The sequence below is a fragment of the Sciurus carolinensis genome, chromosome 2 (assembly GCF_902686445.1).
Source record: "Sciurus carolinensis chromosome 2, mSciCar1.2, whole genome shotgun sequence".
NCBI lineage: Eukaryota > Metazoa > Chordata > Mammalia > Rodentia > Sciuridae > Sciurus > Sciurus carolinensis.
This window is the reverse complement of record NC_062214.1, coordinates 76905029-76926191: the sequence shown is the minus strand read 5'-3', so window position 1 is coordinate 76926191 and position 21163 is coordinate 76905029. Positions and strand designations below refer to the sequence as shown.

The following is a 21163-nucleotide window of genomic DNA, read 5'->3' as shown; positions in this document are numbered from 1 at the left end:
CTAGAAATTCAAGCAAGAGAATTGCTTCAACCCAGAGGTTCAAGGTCACCCTGTGAAACTAGGAAGATGCCGTCTTAAAAAAAATAAATAAAAAAAGAAAGAATCAACCCTAAAAATATTATCTGAAATTAGTTGTTTATATGATTAGGATAACTCTGGCCATGAGATAGGAGTTGAAGTGAATCCAGCTTCATTCCTGGCATTAAAATAAGTGTGCTTATTTGGAGATTTAAAGGTTTTAAAAAACCTTCTACTAAGAAAGGTTTTTATGCTAAGAAATCATATGGAGGCTGGGGTTGTAGCTCAGTAAGCACTTGCCTAGCATGTGTGAGGCACTGGGTTCAATCCCCACCTCCACATAAAACTAAATAAGCAAAATAAGTGTATTGTGTCCATCTACTACTAAAAATATATTAAAAAAAAAAAAATGAAAGCACGGAGGGCTGGGGATGTGGCTCAGTAGACGAAGATTTGCCCAGCATGTGTGAAGCCATGAGTTCTATCCCTGTGTATTAGGGTTCTCTAGAGAACAGAATCAACAGGAAGTATGATTATAAAAAGGGGATTTATTAGATTGGCTTACATGACCAGAAGCTGCATAGTCCACAATGACTGTCTGCAGGCTAGAGAGCTGGAAGAACCAGTAGCTACACAGTACAAGAAGGACCAACAGTGCTATCCTAGTCTAAAACCAAGGCTTCTGGAAACTACCCGGAGAATCAGTGGCAGAGTCTAATTTGGAAGAGTGAAGGAGCGAGAGGCTGATATCCTCAGATGATGGAAGCAGCAATCAAGAACCAGTTGAAGAAGAGCCGAGCTTGCCTCTGCATCTGCTTCCCTGTTCTTCCAACTTTTATTCCATCCTATTGGGCGGTGCTGCCCACGCTTAGGGAGGGGCTGCACTTCAGTTCACCATCCCACATTCCAGTCTTTCCTAGACACACCCTCATGGACACACCAGAGTCCTCTTAATCATCGGCATCTCTTCATCTCTTGATAGTTCAAATCAACCGTTACACCCTGGTACCTCAAGAAAAAACTAAAGCACATGGAAGAGTCTCGGGAGCATTGCTGAGACAGGAGCCAGCGCTGCTGTCCAGGTGCAGGGCCCCAAAGGCAGGGGCTGATGTGGGAAGGTGGGTGCAGAAAAGATCTGACTTCTGGAAACAACAGAATCAGCCCACACATAGTGAGCAGGCGGAAACACCAGAGGACCACCTCTAAAGAGATAAGGCAAATACCATGCAGGGGCGGCTAGATGCCCTGCAAGTGTGACCAGTACTAAGGGCAAGTGTTCTTGACCCCGCCAGCCCTCCTGTCTGTGTGTTCCTCATCTGTGGGCTCAACCGACCATGGATTAAAAATATTTGGGAGAGCCACGTGCAGTGGCATCCGCCTGTAAATCCTAGCAGCTCAGGAGGCTGAGACAGGAGAATCAAAAGTTCAAAGTCAGCCTCAGTAACTTAGCAAGACCCTGTCTCAAAATTTTAAAAACTAAAGTAAAATGGACTGAGGATGTGGCTCATTGGTTAAGGGCCTCTGAATTCAATCCCTGGTTACCCTCCCCGTCCCCCAAAATTGGGAAATCCCAGGCATTCAGGAGCTGGAGGCCAGCCTTAGCAACATAGCAAGACTCTGTCACAAAACAAAAAATAAAAATGGGGATGTAACTCGGTGGGTAGAGCACCCCTGAGTTCAGACCCTAGTATGTGGGGAAGAAAAATAGGGGAAAAAGAAATGTGTGTAAACTGAACATATACAGACCTTTTATCATTATTTCCTGAACGATACGGTATGGCAACTCTTAGCATTTACGTTGCAGTAGGTATTAAAAGTAATGTAGAGACAATCTCAAGTATATGAGGATGTGTTTAAGTCATAAAAATACTTCACTATTTTATATAAGGGATGTGAACATCTGCAGATTTTGGTATCCACTGGGAGTTCCCCATGGTATAGTATGACTGTCTTTATTAAGTACTTGTATGGTTCAATAAGAAAAAGATAAACAATCTATAGAGAAAAAATGAAACATGAAATGAGCAGACACCCCTCTCCAAAGTAGATCTCTTGCCTCACCAGCAATTGAAGAGAAATAATGATAGCAGTTAGTATTATTTTGCTTATCAGATGGGAAAGGTTAAAGTATCCAGCTCCTCCTGGGACGTGTGACTTTGTTTCCAGTGCTGCTGGCAGGAGTGTCCCTGGGCCCTATGGTTCCAGGGGCAGGCTGCCAACATTCATCAATATTTAAATGTTCTCATTTGCAGAAAGTCGAACATCTAAGACATAAAAGAAACAGGTGCATGGTGAAATCTCAGGGTGATCATAAGTCGTCATCTATCCCATCTGCTGATTGCTGAGAGCTGGGTGTCTTGGGGTTGATGTGAGCAGCTGGTGCCTGGGCTTTGCAGGCTGTGTGTGCATAGGCTGGCCCACCACACTGCCTTGTGCCCTTTGAGGATGGAGGACACTGCTCTGTCTGGCATCAGGTGTACACTCACAGCAGGCGGATCCCACGTGCCTCCTTTCTGCTCACAGTAGGAAGTTCAAACCCAGGTACCAAATCCTAGACTGGGGATGTTGAAGAGCAGGGTTGGAGGACCCTGCAGTTCCCATTGGTTAGGGCTTGGGGCTGTTCTGAGCCTCATGCTGTGGATTGAACCCTGGGCTCAACCTTGATAACACAAGTTCTCTGCTACGGAGCTACACCTTTAAGACCTTAGTTATTTTAATTGTGCATATTTAAGGGGCACAGTGTGATCATTTGATAAATCTGTACAATGTATAATGCTTATATAAGGGTTATTTTCATGTCTTTTGGTCATTATACATTGTGTACATGTATTGAAATAACAAATAATAAACCATACTTCATAATGTGTCTAATTCGTGTAAGAACCCAGAAACCGCTCCGGACACGGAAGTTCACAAAAGGGAGTTTATTAAGCACATAGACAGAGTGTCTCCCTGCAGGGTAAGAGAGAAAATGAGAGGAAAAGAGAAAGGGCACATGTGCAGGAGAGTGAAATGGAGGAGACAGCATGAAAGCAAGGAGAGGAGAGAGAAAGCATGAATGTGAGGAGAAGAGAGAGAAAATGGTGGGGAGCTATCCTTAAGCTGTCAAATTCCATGGGTTAACGGGACCAATAACGGAGAAGGATACTTGCAAGCTGACTGATGAACCAATAGCTAGCTAGGATGTTCACAGATTGACAAGTGGTTGGGAGGCGGGGAAATGGCTGCAGCGGAAAGGGCTGGGGGAGCAGCTTTATATTATATTTGTATGTGTTAATCAAAAAAATTTAAATGTTTAAGGGACGTGGTCTTTTCATCACAAATGATGTGTCCCCAAGCAGAACTGAGGGGTCCTCTTTTCAACATCTCTGTAGACAGGAATGTGAGAAAAGGGTGTGAGACTTTTCTCCAAAAATGGAGTCTGGGTGGTCTGAGGGGATACTGTAAAACTTGTGACCTTGAAAAATTATCTTCTCTTTTTGTTCTTCTTTTTTTTTGGATAATTCTTCAGTAACTCCATGATGGCAATTTAAAAAACATTACAATTCAGCTACTCTGTAAGTGTGCTGGTGTTTGTTTGAATGTCTTGGTTGTTGCCTTCTGGAAACTCAAGATTAAAGACGGAGAGGGAACTTCCTCCCTCCAGCCCAGAGCCCAGAGAGGATGGCTCTGGAAGCAAGGGAGTTGAGCCTCTGAGGAGAGGTGGCATCAGGCCAGGTAGATGGTTCTGATGCTGGATTCCTGGGAAGGCCTATGGGGGCTGGTTTTGAGACCTCACTGTGTGTCTGTTCTTGCTGCCCAGGCGGTCAGTCTGTACATCACATTGGTGCTGAAGGCTAAGAAGAGACTTTTTTTTTTCCTTCAAGATTTCCCTATAGGAGCTCAGGGAGGCAGCGTTAGGTCTACTCCCAGTAAGACACAGGGGACCCCAGCAGTCTACCTCAGGTGACCCCCACTCCATTGCCTCAGTGATATCCCCACAAGGGTACAGGCCCTTTAGGGGTCTGCAAAGCTGGTGTCTTTCTTGGAGGAAAGAAAGTCTGGATGACTTGAATGTGATCATTGTGTTTAATGTGAACAGCTGTGACTAAACTTTAACCTCACTGTGGTTCAGTCTCAGTTTGAGAATTGTGTAATTTTTATTCTAGTAAATTTATATTCCTACAACCTAAAAACTATATATATATATATATATGGGGAGGGGATAAAATTGTTTGGACTTTCATACAAGTGACATTGATATTGACTGCTTAATCTTATACGTATTAGATGACACTTCTCTGAGAATCCTCCCCTAAAAAAAGGACAGATGCCAAAATAGTGTATTATCAGAGTTGAATCGTATTTTCAAAACAAGCAGGCATTGTGCTTGCAATGCATTTTATTCTGTTGCAGCATAATTTGTAGTGTTTGTATCTATGTGATTGTGGGATATACAGAATCCAAGAACCAGATCCAATCTACTTCTAATGAATAATGAACCTAGGGCTAGCGTCTCATGGAGATAAGATTGACCTAAGCAAGTGACCCATTTATGAGAATGTTATTTGGGTTCTTGGTAACCTCACCATCCATGGAAGGTCTACTCTGCCCAAAACTTTTGAGTACATTCTCTTTCTTGCAAGATAGTAAGACTGTCCCCAATTCAAAGGTAAAGACAGAGAGCTGGAGAGACCAAGTCTAGTGAATCCGGAGCTGACTTTGTACTGAGCTGTGACATTCAAAGTGCTTTCCCTCCTCTGAGTCTTTAAGTATTTTAATTGTGGCATTTGTAACTTTGCCCTCCCCTGAAGTTGAGCCTCCTCTTCCCTCTGAGTAGTTAAGTCACTTTTGCTGTTACTCTGGTTGTTGACTCTGGGATGTGTCCTTTTTGGGGTTAGCCTCGTCTACAGGGAAGCTGGACACTGGGTGGGGGTCAGGAGACCAAGGGCCAAGTGTTTACTGAGTGATGGCTCTTCTAACAGCCATAGGCCCATGGCAGGGAAGCTCTGGAAATGAATGATGTGACTGTAACATGAGGTCATTAGTTTTCACTAACGATTTGCAAGTGGTTTTGTTTTCTTCTGTCTCCCTTGCCCCACCCCATCACACTCCAAGCAATGAAGCTATTTTCAAGTGCCACTCTTATACAGAATCCCAGCATTTAGAGCAGAGTGCTGGAGCTCTGAGGAGCAGATAGATGGGTTCCTTTCAAGTCTGATAGGGTTGTCAGGATTGGCACGGGATAGGCACATGACAGGGTCTCCATTCTTTGATGTTGTCCAGCTTGGTCAGTGCACTCTTTTATGATCAACTTAGACCCACCCAGACTTTTAGTAATTGCTGAACAAAATTGGCAACGATAGAGAAGAACTAAGTGACACCATTAACCAATAGGATGTCATTGACATGCATTGAACACTCTACCCCACAATAATAGAAAATACCCTTTTTTCATATGGTCACAAAATATTGACCAAGACAGATCATTCCTGAACCATAAATAGACTTTAACAAAATTAAAAGAATTGAAATCATACAGTATGTATATTCTTTGACACAGTGAACTCAAACTAGAAACAATTTAGAAAAGACAAAATCTTCAAACACCTAGAAGTTAGCACACTTCTAAATAAACTATGACTCAATGAGGAAGTCTCATGGGAAATTTAAAAATACATTGAAACAAATATAAGCATAACATTTGTGCTTATATTTGTGTGATGCAGCTAAAGAAATGCTAAAAGGAAAATTTATAGCACTGAATGGTTACCTTCGGGGCCATCCTGCTCTGTACACGCACATTGTCGGTGAGCTTAGAGGTCCCCTCCATGAAATGCTCTCATTGCTTTCTCACCTTCTACCTAGGGGGACTGCTCTCCCTAGTTCCTGGTACCCTGTGCCTTCCCTAGGAGCATGGCTTCCACTGTCCTTGGGCTCTATTTTAGTAGGTTTGCTTTTCTTAACAGGTTGAAGACCTCCATACCAGTAGGGACAGTGTATTTTACAAGAAAAGTCACTGAATCCCTTCACCTCAGGGTTGTGCGTGCAGAATGCATCTTCACATAGTGGATTTTCATCTGCACAGAGACCATGTTGAAAACTCTGTCCCCTCTTCCCCAGGCTTTGAACCTTGCCTACTCCAGCATTTATGGCAGCTACCGGAACTTTGTGGGACCTCCACACTTTCAAGTCATCTGCCGGCTGCTGGGCTACCAGGGCATTGCGGTGGTCATGGAAGAGCTGCTGAAGGTTGTCAAGAGCCTGGTGAGTTTCCCTCAGAGGAGTTTCCTTCCCAGGGCATGAATTTACTGGGGTAGAGCCAGCTGGGGAGTCTTCTCTCTGTATCTGGACTGCGAGTCTCTAACAGACAAATGATTCAATTTAACTTTGAACACTTCGATACTTTAATTTCTTCCTCATCTTTCCTAATTCAAGAAAATGGATCCACTGGGTGCAGTGGCACAGGTTGTAGTCTCAGCTACTCTGGAGGCTGAGGCAGAAGGATTGCTCGAGCCCTGGAGTTTGGGACCACCCTGGGCAACATAGTGAGAATCTGTCTTTAAAAACAATAAAGAGAATAGATTCAGGTTATTTTAAAAGTCGATCCATAGAAGGAGATATTGATAACCCAAATATTGCCTACAGAAGTAATCCCTCCCTCCCCCGCTTGTAAAGGACTACCACTGGTGCCAAGGCTCGTGGGAAAACAGTGCTCTGGAGATGGAAGACAGAACAGAAGCCAGGCGGCCACAGTAGACACTTGCCTCCATTTCAGTTGGTGATTGTCTGGGAAGGAGGGTAATATCTCGGAATGTTCTAGGAAGACCCATGTTCATTTGTGAAGCATAAGCTTCCATGAAACACAAATTTCAAAGAAATGTTTGTGTTGGGGAGAATAGAATAGAACATGTTCTCTATGGAGCCACTGAGGTGTTGATGGTGGCCAGGGGCTGCAGCAAGAGGGCAGCTCAGCTAGCAGGCTTTGGGTCACAAGTGTCAGTATGAGAAGGCTCCTGTTACATCACAGGGAGCTTGGTAGAGTTACTTTGTGAGGCAGGTGGTGTAGGCCCTTTTTCTGTATGATAAGGGTTACATAGCATGAGTATAGGATCCAGCCCCACATGTATGTAACTTTATAGAAGGTCAGAGGTTGTGCACATGCCACAGATGCAATAGAAGCTTTAGAGTCATCTAGCTTTGAAAAGGGAATGGTCAGGGAAAATATTTGTAGGCTGTAGTGGATTTAGTTTTTTATACATAATTTATTTCTGTCATTGTTTGTTTATTCGTTCGTTTATTTACTTATTGTACTACTGGGGATTAAACCCAGGGCCTCACGTGTGCTGGGCAAGTGCTCTACCACTGAGCTGTAGCCCCAGCCCTCCTTATTTTAATAATCTTTTTGTGACTGAGTGCATTTCTTTAGGTTTCTTTTTTATTGCCAAATATAAATTGTCATGTCTTGCCCAGGGTTTGCCCACTAACCAAGAGCAAACTTGAAACTGAATTTGTGGCCACCTGATTGCAGCAGCAATCCATTAAAGATATGATATGGTCATGAACTTAATGCAAGCAAAGACTGACAGAATTCTAAGAGGTTGATAAGTCTACAACCATTTAGGTCAGGATTAAAAATTAATTAGAGCCAGGTATGGTGGCACACCTGTAATTCCAGTGACTCAGGAAACTGAGGCCAGCCTAGGAAGTTTGGTGAAACTGTATCTCAAAAAGTAAAGTGGGCTGGGGATGTAGCTCATTGGTAGAGCACCCCTGGATTCAATTGAGCCAGTACCACACACATAAATTAGTAAATTAGTGTAGCACAGCCGTGACCCTATGACCCACCCAGGCCTCACTAGGACCCCCAGCTGGGAATTCTGTCCCCAACCACTCAGTAAATCGAAAGGTGTTAGGGTTACTGGTCTTACCATGACTGAACTCATGACTGAGCCATATGTTAAAGCCTTGAAGCTGTGTCAGAACCATAAGAGGGTCCAGAACCTGTCCTCCAAGAGCCGTCATTCCCTGGAGCTGCAGGTGCTCCCAGTGTTTGATGCATTTACATAGGAGACACATTTCCTGCCCTCCTCCGTCACACCTAAGGACCACGTTCATCTTGGAAGGGAAGTTGTTCAGAGCATAAATGTCAGCTGTGTAGACCCCTAGTGCAGGTTGCTCTTTGCACAGGTGGGATTTCATTCCTCAGCCAATAATCCTGCAGTTGTGGTCTTTAATGTGCATTTTGCTAACAGACTGGATTTTTCAGAATGTGTGACAGCCACAGCTTTCCAGGAGAATGGAGGCCAGTGGCTGACACAGTCTCTCTCCCAGCTGCAAGGCACAATCCTGCAGTACGTGAAGACGCTGATGGAGGTGATGCCCAAGATCTGCCGCCTGCCCCGGCATGAGTACGGCTCTCCAGGTAAGTGCAGGCACCTCGGGCGCTGGGTGGGGCACGGCACCCCTTGGCAGTGTGTGTGGCTCATTGGTAGTGTCTGTGAAGAAGAGGGAAAGGTCAACCCTTCAACCACAGTAAAGAAAATCAAGTTGAAATGGTTGAGAAGGGGAAGAAATGGTTGAGAAGGGGCAAAAGTGGTTGAGAAGGGCCAGGTTTGCCTTCCCTAGGTGGGAGGAGGAGGTGAGGAGACCCAAACCAGAGTTGATTGTTTAGGGTAGAAGAAACAAACCTTCTTACAGCCAGGAAGCAGGCAAGTGTGCGGGAAGTTGTGTTGGTGTCGCTATTTGCCCTGAGGAAGCTGAGAGGCCCCATAGGGTCAGCCAGCGAGGGTGAGGCATTGAGAGGGATTCTGAACACTATGTTCCCTCAGATCCCTGCACCCTCAAAAAAAATCACCAAGGAAAACAGGTCCTACTGCCCTCTCGGGCTTAAGTAGGCCCAAGCCTCAGAGGCAGCCCCATGGGGCAGGGTACTGCTCCTCCCTTCAGATGGTCATATCTGAGAAATTTCATTAAAATCTGCTGAGTCTCCAGCTGCGTTCTCAGCAGGCTAGTTTGGCTTCTCTGGATGTTTTTCATCATGTACATTTTGGAGTGAGCATGTTGATTTTTGACTAGGTTAACGCTGAGTATACAGATCGAGTTAGGGAGTGTTTGCTCCGGATCTTGGGGAGAAAGTATGCAGCTTTCCCACCGAGTGTGATGTCAGCTGCAGGGTTTGGTCAATACTCTTAATCAGATTAGACCTTCTGAATTTATGGAATACCTTGACTGCCTCTGCTGGAGAGGACAGTGTTCTCCTTTTTTCTTAATGATGTACACTTCCTGTTATCATAGCCTTCTCTGAAGATATGGGGTTGACCAAGAAAGAAGGGGCAGTCTGTGGAGAATATATCCAGGTGGTGAACAAACCTCTGTTGAAGGGAAGATGATAGGGGTGGGATATTGTGGTGGTCCCCATAACCAGGCACAGTGGCAGTGTCAGCGTCAGCACAGGCAAGTGCTCCCTGCTGTGGACCCACAATGCTAGGGCTCTGCCCCTCCAGCCTTCCAACCCCACCCTCGCTTCTGCCGACACAGGCATCCTGGAGTTCTTCCACCACCAGCTGAAGGACATTGTGGAGTACGCAGAGCTGAAGACAGTGTGTTTCCAGAACCTGCGGGAGGTGGGGAATGCTGTCCTCTTCTGCTTGCTCATCGAGCAGAGCCTGGTGAGTACTCAGCCCACCCCACCCGTGAGACACCAGGGTCGTTTTCTGTGGGTGACAGAGGAAAGCATTTTTTCCTTGGTGCTGGGGATGAAACCTGGGGCCTTGCACATGCTAGGCAAACACTGAGCCACATTCCCAACCTTATTGGGAGGTTTATAGTGGGGACGTAGGGGAGCAATGTTATAAAGTACCATTCGTATTTCATGGCTATTTATTTTAAATTTGTTGATTGAAAAACAAAAACGTAGTTCACTGTTTCAAGAATGTTTTTCTGTGTGAACATTATAAAGACGTTTTACATGATATGTGTACCAGGCATGGTGATGCACGTATGTGATCCCAGCCACTCTAGAGGCTGAGACAGGAAGATCCTAAGTTTGAGGCCAGCCTCAGTAGCTCAGCAAAGCCCCGTCTCAAAGTAAAAATTAAAAAGGGCTGGGAATGTAGCTCAGTGTAAAGTGTACCTGGGTTCAATCTCTGGTACCGAAAAACCAAAACAAAATACAAAAATATAAAAAACAATAACATGTGATATACCTGTAAGATCTAAAGCCCTGTTGCCCAGGAGAGCTCTCTGAAAAGTTCCACCTGAGGCTATTGAGTAAGTGAAGTGTGGTTCAGCATGACTGAGGAACTGATTTTTAAGTTTTTTCAAATTATAATTTAAATTTAGCTACTGGTGCCCCTTAGCTGACATTGGACATCATAAGCATAAGATGACAGCTTAATAGATAACACATAGGAGTCCATACCACCTAAGAAATGGCACAGTGGGGTACCTCACTTTCTTGACTGGTTGCTTCCTTGTGGTATCCTTTCATCTGCTCTTCTATCCCCTGTGCGTCATGTCAGCTGACAGCTTTTGATCTTAATTGAAAAGCCTTGTGACTGTCAGATGAATCTCACTGGCTCTGTTCTGCAAATGAGGTGGGACTCTGTTCATTGACATTTTTTTTTCTTTTAAATGCCACGTCTGGTTCTTTTGCCTGTTATTCTACAGTTTGTTTATAGAAGTTCTTTGGGTTTCCTTTATATGTTATACTCATTGCAAATACTTCTCCCTGTTTGTGGCTCATTTTTTCACTCTGATAGTGGTGATCTTTGATTTTCTATTTGAATACAGTCTCTTTTTTAGTTTATTTTCTGTGGTGCTGCAGATTAAACCCAGGCCATGCACATGCTAGGAAAGTGCTCTGCCATTGAGCCACATCCCAGCCACTCCTGTAGGGGCTGACCTACTGGGCTAACTGCCTTCCACCAGCAAACAGTAAATAAAGAGGATGTGCTGTGGGCTCACATGTCATCTCTGCACACATCTGGGAATTGACAGTGTCCGAGAGTCCTGTGTCTCTTCACTTCTCCCCTTTTCCTCCACTCCTAGGAAGATCCTTTTCACAGGTGGTAAAGCGGGACGGCAACAACCCCAGGCCCTCATTGTCCTTGCTACTGGTGGGCTCAGTGGGACCCTGAGTAAGCAGTCTTCCACATGCCACCCTGCCCATAGTGGAAAATTGCCATTATCCCAAATAGTTCTGTTGACAGGTGACTTAATTTTATACTGAAGAGCAAGGATGCACCTTGTTTTCAGCACCAGATATGTTTTTGTTTGAGAGACATTTTCTAAAGTGGCCTTCCCCTTCTCTGCTTCAGTCTTTAGAAGAAGTGTGTGACCTGTTGCACGCAGCTCCTTTCCAGAACATCTTGCCACGTGTCCATGTGAAAGGTAAGCCTTTGTGTCCCCCAACCCAGAGATCAGGCTGCCCTCTGCTGAGTGGTGCTCACTTGAGTGGCCAAGACCTGATGACCCAAGTTGGATGTGATTTTGATGTCTGTTCAGTCACAACCAGGGAGGGTGTGTAACCTGCTTAAATTAATATTAAATAACTAAAGTATTTATGGCTGAAATGATCTGGTGTTTTGGAGTTGTTTCAAAATAGCAGGGGAATAGGAGCAGGGGAATTGGGACACATAGAAAAGAAGAGGGGCTATGAGTTGACAGCTGTCTCAGGAAGACAGGTAAAGAGCTCATGGTACTCTTTTCTGCTTTAGCTTACATGGAATGTGTATACTCGGGGGCTGGCTAGTGGCCAAATAAAATCGGACAGAAAGTGGCCAAAGCAAGCTTTATTGGAATTTGGTTCTCGGGCGAAATTCCCAGTCCCCCAGGGTACAGGTCAGGGTAGGGAGCCGGAGAGAATCACATGTGGCTCCGGCTGCCCAGGGTCTTTATAGGCCAGCATGGGCGGGGGTCCTGCGGAGTGATAGGTGGAAGTAAGGGTCAGTGGAGTTTTCTTGCCCGTTTGGTTGCTGTGTGGCGTGCTGCCCTTTGCCTCAGTTGCTCTGCTCTCCGTCATATAATCACCCAAATGCCTACCTAACAGAATGTTTGACACCTTTTTAAAAATGAATGTTGAACAAAATCAACTGTCAGGTTTTACTGTTTTGGCTTTTAAGTTAATTGCATGAAGGAGTTTTACTAGTCCAAGTTCAAAGCAGACCCCCACATTTATGTTATATAAGCAAATCTGTCAGTTTGAATCAAAATATCAAATGAGCTAGTTCTGTGTAACACTTTTTTCCAAGGAGTATCTATATCCATAATGTTAACTCTTTCTTTTCTAATCATTTCCTCCTGCAGAGGGGGAGAGACTTGATGCCAAAATGAAAAGATTGGAATCCAAGTATGCCCCACTGCATCTTGTCCCACTGATCGAAAGGTTGGGGACCCCACAGGTAAAGTGTGCTGTGACTCCATGAATTGCAAATGGGGCATCCACATCAGGCCAGGTAGCAAGGCTAGAAGGTATGGTGAGGTCACATGGCCACTTGGCTGCTCAGACCTCATGTCTTTAGGGGATACATTACAGGGTGTTGTGACGTTTAAATGAGCTAGTACACGGAAAGGGCTTAGCACATTACTTGGCATCTGAGGAATTCAGATTAAATGTCACTTGTTGCCATTATTCATCCTTTCACAAAGAAAGCTTTGTCATAGGGTTTCTTCTTAAAACAGAAGGAATTGGAACTTAAGACAAGGTATCAGCAAAGATTTTTGCAGTCCTGTGTCAACTTAATCTATATCCACTTGGCACTGCTGCCATTTTGAACCAGGTGACTCTGTGTTGAGGGCTCTCCTGTGAATTTTAAGATGTTTAGCAGCATCTCTGGTCTCTGTCCATCAAGTGTCAGTAGACCCACCTCACACTGTGAAACCATAAATGTCTCCAGACATTGCCAAATATGTCCTGGAGGCAAAGTCACTCCAAGTTAGGAACAGCTGTACTCCATTTCCCTTGACTGTGAATCTTGTTAAAGGATCTTGTAAGACATACAAGTAATTGCCAACATACACATATTTGTTAATCCTTGCCTCCAGAAATCTTCTTCTGCCAGCTAAGTGTTTTCTGTTAAGTCATCAACAGAACAGGAGTAGTTTGGTTTCAGCACTCCAGCCTCATGCTGTGGCCTGTAATGTCCCACCACTTGTACTTTCTGCAGCAAATTGCAATCGCAAGAGAGGGCGACTTGCTGACCAAGGAGCGTCTCTGCTGCGGCCTGTCTATGTTTGAAGTTATCCTGACACGGATTCGGACCTTTCTGGATGACCCCATCTGGCGCGGGCCTCTGCCCAGCAATGGGGTCATGCATGTGGATGAATGCGTGGAGTTCCACAGGCTGTGGAGTGCCATGCAGTTTGTCTATTGCATTCCTGTGGGGACACATGAATTTACAGTGGAGTAAGTGCATGCTCAGTGCCATGCTTTGGAACAGGACAAAATTCCAGTGGAGATGGAATTGCTGGTGGGGGAGGTGGAAGCAGAAGCAGTGTGAGGCCAACACAGCCCATAAGTTCTTCTGGAAAGGAACCAGACATAGCTGCTTTCAAACCTCTGAAGCAGGGTTTCATACTTGATGCCAAAAAGAAGACTCAGGACTAGTGTCCATAGAATCTCTGAACCCACAGCAACTGAATGCAATTTGGGAGTGCCATGTATCTGGGTGGGAGGTCCAAAAATTCATTCTTCTCAGGTCTGTGAGCCTAAAAAAAAGGTAGGTGGGTGCTGTGGTGCACACCTATAATCTCAGCAGCTCTGAAGCTGAGGCAGGAGTATGAAAGGCAGCCTCAGTGAGACCCTGTCTCTAAATACGATACAAAGTAGGGCTGAGGTTGGGCTTCAGTGGTTGAGTGCCCCTGAGTTCAATCCCCAGTACCACCCCCCCAACAAAGAATTTTTGTTCATTAAAAAAAGATAATAAGGAGAATGAAAAGACAGTTACAGAATGTAGTTACAGGTGGCACATGCCTGTAATCCCAGAAGCTCTGGAGATTGAGGCAGGAGGATGGCAAGTTCAAAGCCAGATTCAGCAACTTAGTGAGGCCCTAAGCAACTCAGTGAGACCCTCACTCTAAGTAAAATACAAAAAAGATCTGGGGATGTGGTTCAGTGGTTAAACTGCCTCTGAGTTCCATGCCTGGTACCAAAACAAAAAAGGCGGAGGGGGGGGTTAGGAAACAGTGTGCCAGAGGAACCTAAAAAAGATATTTGCCAAAAACAAGAAAATCATCTGTTGCTTAGCATTCTCCTTGCTGCACAAGGTATCTGGATAAAGATAGTAATGCAGACAGCTGGGCTAGTAACTGGAGACAGACTCATGAAGGACTTCCTTGTTTATTCGTCTCCCATTCTGTTCACTGCTCTCGACTGCAGGCAGTGTTTTGGTGATGGGCTCCACTGGGCCGGCTGCATGATCATCGTGCTTCTTGGGCAGCAGCGGCGATTTGCTGTGCTGGATTTCTGCTACCATCTACTCAAAGTCCAGAAACATGATGGCAAGGATGAGATTATCAAAAACGTGGTATGTGGACAAGGCTCTTCCACCATATGTCTGTCTCTATTAAAGTTGTTTGGGGGAAAATGTATGCAATGTTCTACCAGCTAAAACTTTCCTTGCATTCCAAGAGGGAATCTAAATGTATAGTTGGCAGGTAGAACAGTCTCACAGATTAAGAAAAATTAACTGTTCCATTTTCTCTTTTCAAGATACTTAGATCTACTTTGTATCTTACCTTATAGGATCTGCATGTTTAGATGATTGGCGTACAATTCCAATCTTCTACCTTCCTTCAAGTCAAATTGTGCTTTCTTGGATGCTTTTAGATCTTTTGGTATTTGTGTTTTACAGACTCCTTGTAGTCTACAAAATACTCCAACAGTATCTTTTCAAATATTTTAGCCCTTCTTCCATTCACTTTATTCTGTTCTTTTGGAACTTCAGTTAGACGTATTAAATCTTCTTATTCCATTTTCCCATCCTTTATCCTATTGCATTCATTTTATTTTGCTCCCTCCCATAACCAGTAACTACAGGGGTAGTAGCATAACTACCACTGATTATCTGTCCTCTAGGTCAGCATGGCTCAGCTGGGTCCCCTACCTAAGAATCTCAAAGCCAAAATCAATTTGTCAGTGGTGCTGTGCTCCCCTTGGAAGCTCTGTCCATTCAGGTGGTCAGCTGAAATCAATTCCTCACGCTTATAGGACTGAGGTCCCTGTTTCCTGCTGGCTGTCATCCCCAATTCTCATGTTTTCCATTTGGCACCTTCCAACAGCAGTGGGCTGAGCCATCTCAGCTTCTAATCATCTTCCAGTGTTCCTTGTATGCCAGTCCTCCCTACAGCTATAAAACATTCTCTACTCTTATGACTGTCCATTTGGGCAACAGAGTATACTTGCTGTTGTGAAGTCCATCACCTTAGAAGCATTTGCAAAGACCTTTTTGTAAGCTAACATATTCACAGGTGCCAGGGATTGGGTGTGGACATCCTTAAAGGGCCATTCTAGTTCTCATACCTCCATTTTCTTGGCTATGTTGTATTCAGAGTACTTTCTTCAGACACATCTTTCAGGTAACTAATTCATTTCAGTTTTGTCTAATCTGAAAGCCTTGGAGGTTGGTGTATATAAAATTGTTTCCTTATATCCTGCTTATTTGTAGGCTCTTTGATTGAACTTAATTTAGATGATTTTCCTCCCAAGATCTGCATTTGTTTCTGCTCACTGCCAGTGGTTGTTGCCAACCTTGGACCACTTTAGCATAATTAAAGGGTTCTATCTTAGTGGTAGGTCTCCAGGTATAGTACAGCTTGCTTACAGCCAAGTTTGTTTCCTCACCCCAGTGCCATTGGCATCTATCCCAGAAGCAGCCCTGGCCTCTGCTTTGCCTCCTTATAGGCAGAACCAGCAGTGCTTTTAAAATTAAGTATTTGGGACTGGGGCTGTAATGCAGTGGTAGAGCATATGCCCAGCACATGTGAGGCACTGGGTTGGAGCCTCAGCACCACATAAAAATAAATAAAAGTCAAAACAAAACAAACAATGAAGTCATTTTAAAAAAATTAAGTTTTGTGTGTGTGTGTTCTTATTCTTTGTCCAGATCTATTATGCTATAGTAGGAGGGTCTATCAAAACATCCTGCCAACAATAGTGCCTCACTGCAAGTCTAAAACTTATATTAGTTTACTGGTCCTTCCCCTTTCTCTTTTCAAGATACTTAGATCTACTTTGTATCTTACCTTATAGGATCTGCATGTTTAGATGATTGGCGTACAATTCCAATCTTCTACCTTCCTTCAAGTCAATTGTGCTTTCTTGGATGCTTTTAGATCTTTTGGTATTTGTGTTTTACAGACTCCTTGTAGTCTACAAAATACTCCAACAGTATCTTTTCAAATATTTTAGCCCTTCTTCCATTCACTTTATTCTGTCTTCACCTTTTAATCCCAGCTCTCAGCACACAGGTTCTTAAGCTTAGTGATATGCCTGCCAGTTCTGCCAATCTACTTAGCAGCATGAAACCTATGGATGAATGCACTTGAATTCAAAATATATTCATTAATAGTGGCATTTAAAAGATGGTTTGCTATAATTTGGCAGAAAATATGAAAATCCCGACATTTTGAAACATGAAGAGTAACTGTACAAGTGTTAATAGTAAAACGCCCTGATCTTAATTATTGTAGCCTTTGAAGAAGATGGTGGAGAGAATTCGGAAGTTCCAGATTCTCAATGATGAGATCATCACTATCCTGGACAAGTACTTGAAGTCAGGTGATGGGGAGAGCACACCCGTGGAACATGTGCGCTGCTTCCAGCCGCCCATCCACCAGTCTCTGGCCAGCAGCTAAGGGGTCAGGACTGTGCCCATGGCATTTATTAACTCTAATGGCATGTTCTTCTTTCTGTAAACTGTTTAGTGAGATTTTTAGGGAATATTTTTCAGTATCTCTGTACCTGTTCAAGGGGGTGCTTTTCAATCTAAAATCTTAATTTTATAATATGGACTTATTTTTCTAGACTAAAATTATATGTTTTTGGTAACTAGGAAGCCTGAGAACACTGGCTGCTAATTGTTGCCATCATGTGCTTAAAAAATTGCAGTTTTCCTCTGAAATGTTTCAGCAGCCACCTGTGTCAAAATACTGCTGAGTTCATTTACCCCTTATGAAACATAATACCAGCTAACTGTATTAAAATCCTATGCCAATTACCATTAAACTTTGTTTCACTTTTGTTTAGGAATTTTTTTCTGATGGTATTTTATGAACAATCTTTTCTAAAGTCATTGTCCCCATCCCTCACGTCAAGTGTTTCAGACGACAGTGAATTTGATTCCTCTGATTCTGCTAAATTCAATTGTGACAGATTAATTTGTGAGATATGAACTTAAAGATTAGAGAAATAAAACTAATGAAACCCATTTGTATTCACTCATTTACTACAACCTGTCCTTGTTCTGTCTCTTTAATTATCCAAGTTCACAATGGGTTCAGAGTGAAGTCTAGGTCACTTTGAGCATTTTGAGGTGGAACATGATCATGACACTTTCAAAATGCTACTCTTATCAGCATACACATTTACTTCATAGTTAGGTTTTGTCTAGGATGAAATGAAAGCCAAGCCAGGATGATATAAGACAACAGCCGTGTTGGCTGTTCCATTCTGGACATTAAGAAAAAACGTAGCACCTCTGTGTTAGGCGCTCCCATGACCTGGAGGTGAGTAATTGGGGAAATGATTGGTCTGGGACAGTGTGCACCCATAAAAGGACTGAGAGGACCTTGAATCCTATCCCTAATCACCTTCAGCTGTCATTCCCAACAACTGGTAAACTGCCTCATGTAGCTGGAGTTGGTCCATGTGACCTGTCAAATAAAAATTTTGATCATAATTGGATCTACTAGAATTATAGTAGATAAAAATGGTTGAGAACTGGATACAGTGGCACATGCCTGTAGTCCCAGCTACTCAGGAGGCTTGGGTTGGAACACTTGAGTGTGGGAGTTCAAGGCCAGCCAGAGAACATAGTGAGACCCTGTTTCAAAAAAACTGCATTACAGAACTAGGGAACATCAAAATGAAGCATGGTACAGAAAACAGTGTATCAACTCTTCTCCTAAACTGTTAACCTGAGTTACATGACTTTTTAACAGTAAACTTCTAGAAATTACCTAAAAATGATCAGTGATGTGAACTAGTAACCCTGGAGCCAGCATTCTGTTACAGATTGAATGGTATCTGTGTTCACCCTATGAAGGATAGAATAAGAAAGCTACATTAATGACTATTTTCCTAGGGTTGGGGTTGTGGCTCAGTGGCAGAATGCTTGCCTAGCACGTGTGAGGCACTGGGTTTGATTCTCAGCACCACATAAAAAAGATATGTCCCTCTACAACTAAAAATACATTTTAAAAAATGACTATCTTATTTACCAAGTTCTATAAGGTTTAATTGTAGGCCAAATGGAGCCACTATTTATCTACAAGAGGATTTCAATGCTATAAAATGTTAGATAATGAATTTTCCATTATTAATTAACCTATGCATTCTCAATGAGGATGCTATCATCCCTAAGGGAGTAAATTGGTTTTATATGGAAAGCAGGATAAAGATATAGTACATCAGCAGGGCTGGGTGTGTACACCAGTGGTAAGAGTGCTTGTCCAGTGCTGAGTTCAACCCCCGGAACCACAATTACTTGGAGGGTTGCAGTCAGAAAGTAAATATCTATTAACACCTTGTTAGAGTGCTAATAATAAAAGAAAGCTGGAAAAAGGACTTATTTCACAAAAATTGGAGACTGTTAAGCCTATCTGATGACGTCAACAGAAGCTACATGACATGACAGCATCACCTCCACATGAGGCTCTGCAGGACTAACTAGCCAGTGTAACTTCAAGCAGAAGCCTCTGCTCTTCCTACCATGAATGGGGACTGGCAGAACACCCAGCGGAATAGAAATGTGAATGTTTTCTTTAAAAAAAATGCCAATGACTGAGCGAACAGAGGTTCTGAAGCTGGGTGGAGTTCATTGTACTTCCCTATATATATTTATATATGTTTGAAATTCTCTATGACCACTTCCTAAAAGACCAAAATACGTAATTGTAAAAAAAAAAAAAAAAAAAACCCTTAAATAAAGTAAAATACTTGATAAAAAGACCATATCAAGACTGTTCTAAGCATATGGACTTGAACTTTGTTTCAGCTTGTCCCTTTACTATGAGCTAAATTTAAATCACCCTTGTCGTGTGGTTTTATTTCCCAGTTGTTGAAAGGGCTAAATGAAAATAATTCATTATGAAAATATACTGAAAAGTACAAGAGCTGACATAAAATGGTCATAAAGGTTCCCATAAAGTAATCAAAGAATAAACCCAGCCAGGGTACAAAGCAGAGCCCAGTCCAGTGGACACACGATGCACTGGTTAAACAGAATACCATCAAATGCACACAGCAACTGCATGTAAGGTGACAAGTCATAGCCTGAGAAATACTGCCTTGGCATGATTCCTACTCATTTTTGGTTTTGTGAGTTTCCTTCATTTAGTAACTCAGAATTCCCTTAAACTAATATTTCAAAATTAAAATAATTCATCCAAACAGAAGCCACTTTTATAGGTAAGGTAAATCAGAGGATAATGTATTGGGATAGTTTTGTTCTTGTTTACAATCAAAAAGCCTTATATGATCAGGGATTGACGGGAGTGGGCATGACAAATGTACATTTCAGACCTTCATCACCAATGAAAAAATAAAGCATTTTTATAGACTTAAAACTTGTCATTAGTGCATTTAGATTTTGAAGAATCAAAATGTAAAATACCTCTACAATAATACAATGTTAATAGAAATTGGCCACATACTGAGGCCATTTTAGTGAGCTACCATTGTTTAAATATAAGAAAAGTAACTTCTTGGTTCAAATTAGTGAAAACTTAAAAAAGATTGTCTTTAGAGAACATTATTTGAGGACAATGCTTTTTCAGACAGATTCTGATATTCAAAATCACTTTATAACATAATTATGAATTAACCTTTAAGTCGTGTCTTTCTTTTTAAAAAGCCGTCAGATTTCCATTTCTCCGGGAGATATTCTCACCAGTGTGTTGTTCAATTCCACAGGATAAGCTTTCTTCGTTATTATTAAGAACTTCATACATAGTAGAGAGATTGCCATTCATTGCTTTATCATCTTTTCGAAAAGACACAGGCAGACTTGCTAGACTAAAGCTGACGTCTTTAAAGGCATGCAACAAGAATATCCCCACAATGATTGTGAAGAAGCCACTCAGAGTCCCAATGATATCATCAGCAGGCATATCTTGCCACTCCTTAAAAAGAATAGCTGAACAAGTTAAAACTGAGGTTGTAAAGAAAACGTAATATATTGGTGTCACGATGGAAGTGTTGAATATGTCCAGGGCCCGGTTTAGGTAATTGATCTGTGTGCTCACACAGACTACGAGGCTCAGCAGCAGAATCCAGGCCAGGGGATGCCGCAGCACAGGCTTTCCAGCCAACAGTTCTTTGATGGCGATGCCCAAGCCCTTCACACAGGAGACTGAAAATGCTCCAATCACAGAGCAGATTGTTATGTATACAAGAATATTTGTCTGTCCGTGGCGAGGTCCCACCACAAAGATTAATATCAAGGACACAATGACCACAAGTGTTGCAAATACTACAAAACCTGGAGGGGGCAAAGAAAAGATGCTTGGTCAAGTATTTAGTCAAACATTGTCCTTAAACATTTAGAGACTCCACAAACAAAACATAAATGCCATAGGAAGGTGAGATAACACAAAAATAAAAATCGGCTTTTTTTGTTGCCCTTGCAAAAGCACAACCACAAAAATTTCATTACATGTACACACTGGAAGGTTAAAGTATGCTTTATATTTACAAAATTTTAACACTGATAATATTTTTAAGTAGTTTCTTATGCCCATGTAAGTGTTCTAACTCACAAACCAAGTGGAACAAGGGTGATCAGAACAGGGACAACAGTGGAGAATTCACAAGGTGCCCTTGAATGTTCAACAATGTATAGATGCTAAAAATGGGAGTTAAGAATAAAGTTTTCCCTAAAAAGGGTAATTTTTTTCCTTAATATTTAGGGACAAGTTCAAGGATAAAGAGCATGTCATTAAGAGA

The 21163-nt window shown here is 42.8% G+C and overlaps 2 protein-coding genes and 1 long non-coding RNA gene across 14 annotated transcripts in view; 1 reads left to right on the top strand and 2 right to left on the bottom strand.

Annotated features, from left to right (window-relative positions):
• Cyfip1 (cytoplasmic FMR1 interacting protein 1) overlaps nucleotides 1–17426 on the top strand; it is a 102631-nt gene extending 85205 nt beyond the window's left edge. For all 5 annotated transcript variants that reach the window (XM_047541340.1, XM_047541341.1, XM_047541342.1 and 2 more), the window contains 8 exons: nucleotides 6121–6264; nucleotides 8332–8422; nucleotides 9538–9668; nucleotides 11319–11391; nucleotides 12307–12401; nucleotides 13167–13405; nucleotides 14378–14525; nucleotides 16690–17426. In XM_047541340.1, coding sequence (XP_047397296.1) covers nucleotides 6121–6264; nucleotides 8332–8422; nucleotides 9538–9668; nucleotides 11319–11391; nucleotides 12307–12401; nucleotides 13167–13405; nucleotides 14378–14525; nucleotides 16690–16854 — 1086 coding nt within the window. In that variant the 3' untranslated portion in view covers nucleotides 16855–17426. The remainder of the gene's footprint in view (nucleotides 1–6120; nucleotides 6265–8331; nucleotides 8423–9537; nucleotides 9669–11318; nucleotides 11392–12306; nucleotides 12402–13166; nucleotides 13406–14377; nucleotides 14526–16689) is intronic.
• LOC124977647 (uncharacterized) lies at nucleotides 5777–9348 on the bottom strand. The gene is made up of 3 exons (XR_007107224.1): nucleotides 9224–9348; nucleotides 7929–8495; nucleotides 5777–6557 (listed from the first exon to the last, which is right to left on the bottom strand). It is a non-coding gene; the product is annotated as an uncharacterized LOC124977647 (long non-coding RNA).
• Nucleotides 17427–19748: 2322 nt separating the features above from the next.
• The window catches only part of Nipa2 (NIPA magnesium transporter 2), a 28904-nt gene continuing 27489 nt past the window's right edge, over nucleotides 19749–21163 (bottom strand). For all 8 annotated transcript variants that reach the window (XM_047541346.1, XM_047541344.1, XM_047541345.1 and 5 more), the window contains one exon: nucleotides 19749–20699. In XM_047541346.1, coding sequence (XP_047397302.1) covers nucleotides 20065–20699 — 635 coding nt within the window. In that variant the 3' untranslated portion in view covers nucleotides 19749–20064. The remainder of the gene's footprint in view (nucleotides 20700–21163) is intronic.